General features: G+C 38.7%; 1 protein-coding gene across 1 annotated transcript in view; it reads right to left on the bottom strand.

Moving 5' to 3' along the window:
• The window catches only part of HTR4 (5-hydroxytryptamine receptor 4), a gene marked incomplete at both ends in the record, with an annotated part of 52,571 nt that overhangs the window by 34,058 nt on the left and 6,416 nt on the right, over window positions 1-12,097 (bottom strand). Inside the window, one exon of the mRNA XM_080920114.1 lies at window positions 5,081-5,234. Within this exon, the coding sequence (XP_080776240.1) occupies window positions 5,081-5,234 (154 nt within the window). The remainder of the gene's footprint in view (window positions 1-5,080; window positions 5,235-12,097) is intronic.

Raw genomic sequence — 12,097 nt, 5'->3', positions numbered from 1 at the left:
AGACTGGGGCTTGGACAGGATTTCTACTGTGTAGTTTAAATTGGCTTGATACAGAAACTTTTCCTGGCTATGGCCTTAGGTATGCCTGACACTGATTTCTGAATATAGTATATTTTATTCATCATTATAGTTGAGGTTAGGATCCTTGTTACACTACTTATAATATGTTTTTGAATTGGATTTCTAGAATTTTCCCTCTTCCTTTTGCTTCCTCTTAGTTGTACCTTCCAACCCTCCATTACTGGCTTTTCACTTTTGAGACATTGTCTCTTAGGTGGCTTCATTCCCTAGATGGTTAAATCTACTTGTATGGGTTTAAATAGCATCGAGCTCTAAGAGTGACTTATTTTGAGTTCATTTCTGATAGAGAGTTCCCATAAATATTAAGATTTGATATTAAGCTGACTTCTTGACTGCTGTGTTAAACTATGTAGAAGGTACTGTAGCCCACAAATATTCTACCTATAGCATTTCCAATCTGGAATTTTCAGCTGAAATAAATAGTTATTCAGTAGATTTTTCCAGTTATACTGACCAAAATCTTGGTTGGATCTAATGTTTCTCTTTCACATTTCTCTTCCAACCATACAGAAGATCCTTGTTATATCAAAAATACACTTGTTCCAGACCAGTCTCCATTGCTCTCACTGAAGCTAGAGTATCATTGTTGTCTCTTATCCATGACATCACTTTAACAGACTACCTTTATGTTTGCTTTTTAACAGAATAAAATGAGGATTCTTTAAAAATATTATAAATCTCACTACTAATAAGCTCAGACCCTGTAGTAAACTCCACTCACTCCAAGCCTGATTGCTTTAAATGTCCCACAGACCAATACATTCTCTCCATCTTCTATTTTATTTAATTATTTCGTAAACTCCTCTCTTGTATTCTTACCCCCTCATTAACTCTGTAATGGTCTGTCAGTTACATCTTGCCTTGGAAGCTTTATATCACCTATTTTCTGTCTGCTGTCTGCTTCTCCAAGACACCTACAAGTATATTTCCCCATCTCCTTAAAGTCTTTATTCAAATGTCAACCTCCTCAATAGAGTCTACTCTAACTCCCTATTTTAGAATTTCAATCTGCTAACAACCCACCTTTTAAAGATTTAATATTTGAAAATTGTGTGTGTGGGTGCATGCACTCACATGTGGGCATATTCACGTGTAAGCAGGTTGCCAAGGAGGCCAGAGGTGTTGCATTTCCTGGAGCTGGAGTTACAGGCAGTTGTGAGCCACCTGGTGTGGATGCTGTAGAGATTCTAATTTTATAAGCCATCTCTTCAGTTCCAAGTTGAAGTAAAATATAATCATTATCACCTAGCATTCTAGATCCTGCTTATCATTAGTGTATCGTGTGTTACTCACATCTCACTGGTTGGACATAAAGTTACAAGGATTTGGACCATTTCCAGCTCTTTTTAGTAATGCAGACCAAGCATCTAGAAACAGGTACCAAATAAGCATGAAAGGAAAGAAGATCTGAACTCTTACAGTTTGCCACCACTTCTGGTCACTGCCATCCTACTGTGTCCCTATCATCAATTAGTGGGACCATTGTAGTCTCTTCCCAATGCTTTCCTGATTTCCTGTCACCCTATCATCATTTTCTGTGGACTTCAGAAACACAAAGAGGTCATGCCACTGAACTCTTCTTTGCCCTAATCCCTCCAAGCTTTTGATTGTTCAAAGTGAAAAACTAACAAACAAAAGAATCTGGCTCAAAACCAGCTCTCCAGCCTCTACTCTTGACATTTTTAGAATCAACAAATCATGCTCCCAACTGAAGGCCTCATCATTGTCTGCAATGTTGGTTCCAAATAACTTCTCTATTAGCATCTGCTTGCACAGGGTTTGTTCTCTGTCTCATCTTGCAGGACGATGCTCCGGCCATTGGTTATCAAGTGAGGTAAGTTCTCATACACAGCAGGAACATCTCGTCATCACTTTGAAACTTTTTACTTGGTTTGAAGTTTTGTTTGAAATAAAAACCAACAGTTGAAATATAGTGACATTTCTTTTATTAGACCATAAGAACGTCAAAAGTTGAAATATTGAAACTGATTTCTTAGAAATCACCCAAATGTGATGGGCTTTCAGTTAATATTTCTTGAATGGCTAAATGAAGAAGTAGGGCAACTATTAACCCATAGACTTTGAAGTCAAGATTTTCTTTATAAAACAACTGTTGAGAATGGTAATACTGTATGGACCAAATTATATTAAGTCTTGAAGAATTTAGTATATTCATTAAAGTGCTTGGTAAATGGTAGGGAAGAAGAAAAAGGAGACATTGTTCACAATGTTAAATCCCCTTCAAAGGGTTGGTACAGTGTCCATTTGTAAGCTTTGAGGAAGAAGTAGAACAATTTTGGCAAGCCCAGGTTTCAAAGTATAAGTGTTTCAGCTAAGGAAAGAATGTCCCTGAATACGGTTCACTGAAATACTGATTAACATAGGGCTTAATACATAGTAAGTATGAAACATCTGTTGACCATTATTATGTTACTTGATTATTAGAGTTTGTTGCAAATCAGTATTTCATTTCCCTTCCAGATTTAAAAATGAATCTAAAAAACTGAAAGAAATGGTTTGGGATTCAAGAAATTATCTGCAGCTTCTTCTAAGATGGAGCCCCAACCACCCTAATCCATGCCTATAGGATTTTCTCAGAAGCTCAAGAACTAGTGCTCAGAAATGTCCTGCTCATGGGATTCATTTAAATGTGAAATTAAAATACTTAGGTGTGCAGAAAAGAAGGAAAATTCTCTCTTTTCCAGTCCATTTGGTTCAAAACTCATTCTTCATTCTCAGTCTCTTCTTTCTGTTACCTTCTCCACATCTAGCAAGATCTTAGGAATGGCTTTAAGTGACTGCATGCCATCTTCCTTTAAGAATGTACAGCCCTGACAATGAATCTTGACTATCAGTTTTAATCATCATTATAATTTGGAATGCCAGAGTGGATGATTTTGATAGCAAGATGGTTAATGTCATGTGTCAATGTAACCAATCCATGAGTATTTAGATATTTGGTAAAACCCAATTCTGAGTATGACAATATTTGTGGTTGAGATTAAGCTCTGAACTGGCAGATTGTATAAATCCATTTTTTTTCTTCCAATTCAGCACTACATCTAACCCTATTAAAGGTCTGAATGGAACAAGATAACTGAATAAGAGGAAACTGCTGTATTAAACTAATGAAGGCCATCAGTTTTTTCCTATATTTGGACTTGAAGTGAAATATTGCCTTCCTCGAGTCTCTAGTTTGCTGAGAGTTGTCAACTTCCACAACAATGTGGACCAGTTACAATATGTCTGTCTCTGCTTCTCTTTTTCTTTCTCTAAGTATATAGGTAATAGATGAACAGATGCATTGCAAGGAAAAATTAGATAGATAGATAGATAGATAGATAGATAGACAGACAGACAGATATACAGATAGATAGATAGATGCACAGATAGATGGACAGACAGATATTTACACACCAACATCCTATTGGTCCTATGTCTCTGGAAAACAATACCTAGAGTTTGGACAATATGTGACATATATGACACATGTTCCCCTAGACTCATATTAGATGCAATTTTTCAATCAGCACCAACTTTCCTTCTTAATATAATCCCTTAGCAGGTTGGACATCAGCGGAGCTGGGCTCCAGCTTATATCCTAACTTTTGGACTAGGACTTTCCTCATTCCCTGGCATACTTCATTCACTTGGAATATCATTCTTTGGGTACTACAAACCTTATAGACTCTCAATATGAAATAGAGTGACAGCATCTCAGGACATATGATATGCCTCAAGTTCTGGGAACTTGTTTATAAATATCAATAAATATTAAATAAATAAAAATTTAAACAAAAATCATTTTACAAGAAAACTATGTATCATGGGGAATGCAAATTAACCTGATCACCTTTAAAATGGTCATAATTATATTCTTCCTAAAAGTATTCTTTTGGAGTTACATATAAAGTGCTTATCATCCTATCTGATTTACACTAATGTTAAAAAAATTGTTTGAAACTCTAGCTAAGAAGCATTTATTCTACATTATTTTCATATGAGAAAATACTGTGATTTTGCAGAAGAAGATTAGTTTCAACTCAAAAACACCAAAGGAAAAAATAGTGGGGATTTATAGCCAAGGAGTTGGTTGATGAGGATCAGATAGCAGAAAATTAGTAAGAGTAAGTGGGAGGGGAAAGTGGGATTCTCTGGCTAAGTCATTTTAGCAGGATTCTTGCTGAAGACAAGCCAGGGCAATCAGACATAATCTGGGGAAGCGAAAGGATGACGTACAGGGATTCAGGATAAACTAACTCATCAGCTTTCTTGCAGACACTGAGCAATGCAAAGTTGAACATTATGTTGGTTAGAGGGAGTTGTCAACTTGACAGAATCTGAATCACCTGCCAAGAAGTGCCACTGGGTCTATCCGGGAAGGATTAACTTGTACTTGATAAATGGTGTGGGAAGATCCATCTTTGTTATGGAAAGGACCTTTCCCCAGACAGAGGGTTCTGGAATGTAGAAACTAAAATAAACAAACCCAAAACAACAAACAAACCAACAAATGAAACTGAGCAGTTTTATTGTTCTCTTCTGACTGTGGACGTTAAGGGACTCACTGCTTGAGTTCCCTGCTGGCTTAACATCTCTGCCATAAAGGATATCTTAAACTGTGAGCTAAAATAAACCATTTCTCCCTTAGGTTGCTTCTGTCAGGGAATTTTACCATAGCACAGGAAAAGAATCTAAGACAGACATGGAAATGCAAACTTTGAGGATTAGGCTTCCATGCGATCTAAATACATTGTGCTCCTGTATGAAATTCTCAAATAATAAATAAACTTTTAAAAACACAAATTCTCATTGGGAAGATAATTCAGAGGATCTTGCCTAACATTTGGCCAAGGCATCAATAGGCATTTAGACATGTTGCTCAGACCACTATTATAACATCTATTAAAATAGCTACATAGCTTAGTAGTTTTGCTTATCTAAAATGCCTAGTAAAGCTGAATGGATAATAATCCCATGGTTTTGTGTGCATACTTACCACATCAACTATGCCGATGTTGTTCCAGCCTTGCATTATGGGGAGAAAAGATATAAACATGGGAATGACCCAGCAGCCTCCCAACATTAATGCGATGCGTAGAGGGGTCATCTTGTTTCTATAAACCAAAGGTTGGCAGCAGATGGCATAGTACCTGGAGAGACAATTAAGGGCGGGTCACAGGTAGGGGAAAATGAGGAGAGGGGAATGATCATAATAGATGAGGGAGAGGAGGAAGAAAGAAGAGTAAAAAGAGATGAAAAAAGGGAAAATATTGAGAAGAGGAGGAGGTAAAGAGTAAAATAGAAAAACAAAATTGGGAATAAATAAGTAGGTGGCGGAGGAGGAAAGTGAAAAGGACGGGAATAAGGGCAGAGAACAAAGAGAAGAGTAAAGGCAATTATACAATTAAATATTAACACAGGGCTGAAACATTTGCTCTGTATGAAATGTTTATATTGCATCTCAAGGTCATTGCCTAGAGTTGGCTCCACTTCCCCCTTCATCTCCCAAAGTCTAAAGCAATCTGAAGGTCTACTCTGCCTCGGACACAGTTCCACTTTCAGGGAGTTGAGAAGTTCCTTGAGCTCTCCAGACCCCTATTCACAAGTACCTTTAGCTTCTGTGACTATCATTTGAACTATCACAGATTTCTCCTACACTTCTTGAGGGCTATGCTAAGAAGTTGTATGTACTTCTGTGCTCCTTAAATTGTTGTCCAGGCTTACCCTTTCTCCTCTTTTCTCCCTCAATAGACTTAGCTGAGACGAGCATGTTGATTTAGAGGGTCTCCTGAATCACAGCCACCTGGAGTACCTACCTCCAGTAAATACCACTTACTTCCCCATTAGGAGTGCATTCATCTAATCTGAAGAAGCTTCTTTTCGTTTCTTTCAGTAGATGGAGACCAACACAAAGCTACAACTGCTCAAGCTGTAGAGAAGAGCTAGCCATGGCTGCCAGCTCCAGTGGACAGATCTACAACACAACTGCTATATCTAAGGCTTAGGAAACATAGGGGAAGAGAGACTGGAAAGATTGTAATAGCCAGAGGATCAGGGCATTTGTTTCAAGCTAGTCTCATCAAGAAAAAAAGACAAGGGCTGTTGATTCTCTGGCTAAATATGGATGTTGTTTAGCAAACAGAATTGTGGATCACCTCACTAGTAGCCTCATAGCATACTTTCTATTTAGCTCCAAAATACTTTTACAAAGTGACTGAGTAAATGTTCTAATGGCAAATTAGATCCCAGATGGCCAGGATTAACTAGGATGTAGGAAAGGACTTTACAGAGTAAGTTTTTATGCAAACATTTCAAAGTTTTCTCACAAAGTTCCACCAAAGTTCTCATTGGTAGACAGCCTGCAGCTTCTCCAACCACAGCCACATGCAAATGAAGGATGTAATTGCTTTTAAATGTCTTCAGGGACACAATTTACTTTGACAAGTCTTAGAAGACAGCAGTATATTTTAAGCCCCAAGCTAATGTCTTTACCATCCTGCAATTAAGGAAAATTCTACCATCTCATTCCCTGCTCTCTAACCACAGGTAAAGAAGAAACACCCAGAACAACCAAGAATCCTGGAATTTCACAATTAGTAGAGACCTCAGCAGTCAACATCATGTATCCTCACAGTTTGGTACTGACTTCCTTTACCTTACTCCTATGCCTTCTAGTCTTAGAGCTAGCTCTTGACCCTCTTCAAGACAGTTTCTTCACTTGTAAAGTGGGATAACAATTCTATGCCATCTACTTGCTGTGAGAACAAATGAGCTAATATGTTGAAAACCAGGAAGTTCCTGGCATATACACATAGGTGCTTAGCTATTAACCAAATCATATGAAAATTATTGGATCAGCATCTCTTCTAGTACTTAGAGAGTATAAGACACAAAACACTAAACAAGCTTTTCCCTCTAGGTAAATGGTTGTGAATGATGGAGTTCATTGCGTAGAAGATGTAATATGTACTGTTGCATACAAGTTCTGGGGTCAGTGCTCCACAGTCTTACCTAATCACAACAGGATAAACAGAGATATCACCTATACCTACTTATGCCTATACCTATACATATATGTGCATACAAACACACACACACACACACACACACACACACACACACACACACACACACACACCCAAACACACACAGAGGCAGTAAAGTAGCCTTTCCTTCATGCAGTGGTTTAGCCATATTTTAGGTCAAATCTTTGAATGTACCCTTTTCTCCAGTACAAAAATGGGCTCCCCATTTCTTCATATTTTATCATTGCTGTGTCTCCATGGTGTTTCTCTAACTACATTGTAATTGCTGCTTTCTCCTCTAATTCTTCAATTATCTACAGCATATGCCATGCACTAATTGAAGTACATTTTATGACAAGAAGCAGCTTCCATTTTGTATCCAATATCTGTAACTACAAGGCAACACTTTGAATCCTTTGATGTAGCAAGTAGAAAAGATTATTAAGGTATGATGGAAATTTCCACTTTGAACCTATTGGGTTTGAGAGAAACAGAAAGATGCTGAAGGTACTCTTTCCAACAGACAAAGAGAGGACCTTGGAGCTCAGAAGTAAACTGAGAAAACAAAAACAAAGGTTCAAGTGAGCCACCACTTGTTTTTCCTTTGATAAACAAGTTCTTCAAAGGAAAGAGAGGAAACACCCAAGGCTGAGAAATCTCTTAACTCTCCAACAACAAATGGCTATCAGGCTGAAGAGTCAGGGCCTGGGAAGTCACCTACAGAAGCCACCAGTACTTTGGATTTGGAAATTCCCCAAGGCAAACAGCAAGGTGAAATCATTTAAATGAATTAGGTAAGTGGTACTTGCTTAGACAGCATTTATGTCACTCAACTCCTTTAATCTCCCAGAGGATGTCTTTGTCATTAACATAATTCTACAAATTAGGTGAACTCCAGAATATTCAAGTAGCTTTTCCAAGATGATGAAACTCATATTTGTTCAAGTTGGGATGCATCTAGGCAAGTTAATACCCCAAGCTACACTCTTACCCATTTTTTCTTATGCCAAATTTATCAGAATAGAAGAAAAATAACACCAAACTTGTAATTAAAACCAAGGCACATCTCAGAGTAGCCTACATTTGGTAAACATGTATGGTTCAGTTACTCTACATGTCTCTAGCAACAGCACAAAGTTGATGAGACCAAACGTGTTCTTCTGGCATTCATAATTAGGAAGAAACTGGCAAAAACATAGACTAAGATGAGCTGTCATGCTTATAGGTAATGAATGGTCCATGCAAATGCAAAGCATATACAATGAAAATCAAAGGCTAAAATGAGTTTAGTTTATAATTAATGTGTTAGGTCTTAGTTTCAATCTTCCCCCCTGAAGAACCTTCCTGCCATGGGGAATAGCATACCCAAAATTATTAATTTATTCACTTTATATTCTGATCACTGCCCTAGCTTCTTTACCCGCCCCCCACAGTCCTTCACTTCATTCCCTGTCCCCTTCTCCTCTGAGAGGGTGGAGGACCCCCAATATTCTCTCATCCTGGCACATCAAGTCTCTGTTGGGACTAGGCATATCCTCTCCCAGTGAGGCCAGACAAGGCAGCACAGCTGGAAGTACATATTCCACAGACCAGCAACAGCTTTAGGGACAGTTCCTACTCTAGTTGTTCAGGATATACATGAAGACCAAGCTACACATCTGCTGCATATACTATACGTAGGGGTCCTAGGTCCATCCTCTGTATGCTTTTTGGTTGAGTTGACTCTGTTGGTCTTCCTGTGGAGTTCCTATCCCTCTGTGTCCCTCAATATTTTTCCCAACACTTCCATAAGACTTTCTGGGCTCTGTCTAATGTTAGGTTGTGGGTCTTTACATCTGCTTCTGTCAGCTGCTAAGTGGAGCCTCTCAGAGGACAATTATGCTAGGTTCCTGTACCATTAATAGTGTAGGGATTTGTGCTTGCCCATGGGATGGGTCTCTAGTTGGGCCAGTCATTGATTTTTATTCCCAGTGCAGCATGTCCAGCCTGGCTACAGGAGGTGGCCACTTCAGGATCCAGGCATTGACTCTCCTGCTCTTCAACTGTCAGCAATCTTAGCACATGCTTCTATCTGCTATCACCGTGTTCTATCACTGCACTAAAAGCTCTGCAGTTCAGAGCCTTTCCTGTCATTCAGCACTAAAATTCCAGTGTCCATAAGAGCTCCCAGAAATTAGTAAGCACCTCATGAATATTTGATGAAATGAATATAAACACCACAGTTCATAATTATGCCATGAAATCCAACTTAATAAATGTGACAGTTGGGTATACTGCATAGACCTGTCTGGGAAAAGTATATGAAAAGAAGAAACTCTTATTCACCTTCCTTGCAAAAACAAATGGAACTGTGAGATATAAGTTCACAATGATTGACACATTTGATTTATACATTCACAATTTAGTTATGCTCCAGAGAGATCATTAAGCGAAACAGACATCTTTTCCCTTGCACTCGATGAAATATGCAGCCCTAGAGTGAAAATAATATGCTTTACAAGAAACTTTGTTTCAAAGAAAACTTGAAACTGTAGAGTTGTGGAGGGTTTGCAGATGTAATATATCAAGTTCTGGGATGGCAGGAGACAGTCAGCAATACAAAAGCAAAGGAAAATACTGTTGTCTTATAGGTAATGGTCTCTTCAATAATATAAAACAGGATTCTCTTAATGCATTCATGTTCCCTGCCTGCTGAGTTCTCTGGGGTACCCTCAGCTGCCCCGAGAAGCCTATATATCCCAGTCCAACCTCCATTGTCTCCCTATCTCTCTGCCCACCTTCATCAGACCTGCTGACCCAGAACCATGCAGGCTAGACTCCCTTCCTGCACCCATCTTCCCTTCCTGCTGTATCCTCTGGGGTACTCTCAGCTGTCCTGAGCAGCGTGCTCTTCCCAGTGGACCTACAACACCTGACTCTCACAACTGACATGTCATCTAGAAAAAGCTAAGCAGAAATAATGAAACTAACCAAATGAATGATTTTTCTAGACAGATGCCATGTGCTAAAGTTAAATCAAGACCAGGTAAACCATTTAAAAGTCTTTAGGCCCCTAAGGAAATAGAAGCAATCATTAAAAAACAAACAACAAAAGACCCAGGGCTAGATTGTTTTAGTGTAGAATTCTATTATGTTTTTACTTCTCAAACTATTCCACAAAACAGAAACATAAGGAACACTGCCCAACTCGTTCTATGAAGCCACAGTCACACCGATACCTAAACCACACAATGACTCAAGAGAATATGAAATCCATCAGATAAACAAACTGAAAGAAAAAACCATATGTTCATCTCATTGGATGCTGTGAAAAAGCCTTTGACAAAAATAGCCCCTTCATGTTAAAAGTCTTAGAGAGATCAGAGATACAGAAAGACCAACAGAATCAACTAACCAGGACCCTTGGGGCTCTTAGAGACTAAATCACCAATCACAGAGCCACTAAACCACCTAACACAGGATAAGACTAGGTCCCCTGCACATATATAGCAGATGTGCAGCTTGGTCTCCATGTTGGTCCTGAACAACTGGAGCAGGAGCTATTCAAAAAGCTGTTTTCTGTCTGTGCGGTATATTCTTCTAGCTAGGCTTCCTTGTCTGACATCAGTGGGAGAGGATGCACCTAGCCCTAGAGACTTGATGTGCTTGGGTAGGATACATGGGTGGAGGGAACTCTTCCCTCTCAGAGGAGAATCCGAGGGGGAATAATAGGAGAGACTGGGAGAGAAGAAGGAGACAGATATCAGGAAGAGAGAAAGAAAGAAAGAAAGAAAGAAAGAAAGAAAGAAAGAAAGAAAGAAAGAAAGAAAGAAAAAAGAAATGAGAGAGGAAGGGAGAGAAGGAAGGAGAAAGGAAGAAAGGAAGGAAGGAAGGAAGAAAGGAAGAAGGAAAAATCAAAGTAAAATGGACTTTTAGAGGTAATTGTATTTAAAGCCAAATACAGGATAGGTTGCAAACATGTTCAAAGAAACAGAGTGAGAAAATCTAAGTCTCAAAAAGTTAAGAACCCAGTGGAAGAACAAACTTATAATTGGTCAATGCAGAGAAAACCAGAGGGTAACACCACTCCATCTGATATGGGTATGCCAAAAGACACCTTTAAGCCTTCAGCTCATGGTTGTTCAGTCAGTCTCCCCCCCCCCCTTAAATAATTTTATATGTTAATATATATTCATATGTGCACTTATTTTATGAATGGAATTGTAACAAACATTTAAGCCTGAAACTTGCTAACAGTTATATCTCTCAGCATATATTATTTGTCAGGAGATTCAATGGCTTTATTTCAAAAGTAGCAACTTGGTTGCTTTTCATTCACCATAGAATCTCAGACAATAAGGTGTTTGACCTGAAGACCTCATGACTATATGAAACATACTAATTTTAGGTTTGAAATTCTTTCAAATTTTCAGTAATATGATTCATTGGTCAAAATACCAAGAAGCATAAGAATTGTAGATGTAGAAATGGATCTTTTAATAGTAAAGACATTCTTCTTACTGAATCCAGGACACAATAATCTGGGCAAAAATTAAGACTCAAACTGAGTCTCCTTCTTGAAAGGCACTAGCCTTTCCTAGAACACTCACAGCTGCTTGAGGTGGGAGGGCACTGTGTCCTGGCAGGATTCACACAGATAACAAGGACACTAAATCTCTCACACCCCCAGTCATCCCAAGAAACCCGGTCCCTGACTTGACCCACCCCAAATGTGATTCCAAGAGGGACACTGCAAAAATGGAGGCTAGATCATAAATAGAAGCATATTGCTCAAGGCAAGGAATTGACTGTAATGTTTGGGATGGACTTTCCCACTCAGTAAGGGTATCAGGGTATCACTTGGGATAGGACTGGAGACAGAAAAAGACAAAAACTTGTTCCATCTTCCTTGTGGTGTTCAAGTTTCTAATACCAACTCTGGAGAAGAAAATGAAAATTTGCCAAACACCCAAATAAATATTTATGTGCAGCTACTGTTAATTGTCAAA

Source organism: Micromys minutus (genome assembly GCF_963924665.1).
Source record: "Micromys minutus genome assembly, chromosome: 8".
Taxonomy (NCBI): domain Eukaryota; kingdom Metazoa; phylum Chordata; class Mammalia; order Rodentia; family Muridae; genus Micromys; species Micromys minutus.
The sequence above is the reverse complement of the archived record's forward strand: the minus strand, read 5'-3'. Positions and strand labels throughout refer to the sequence as shown.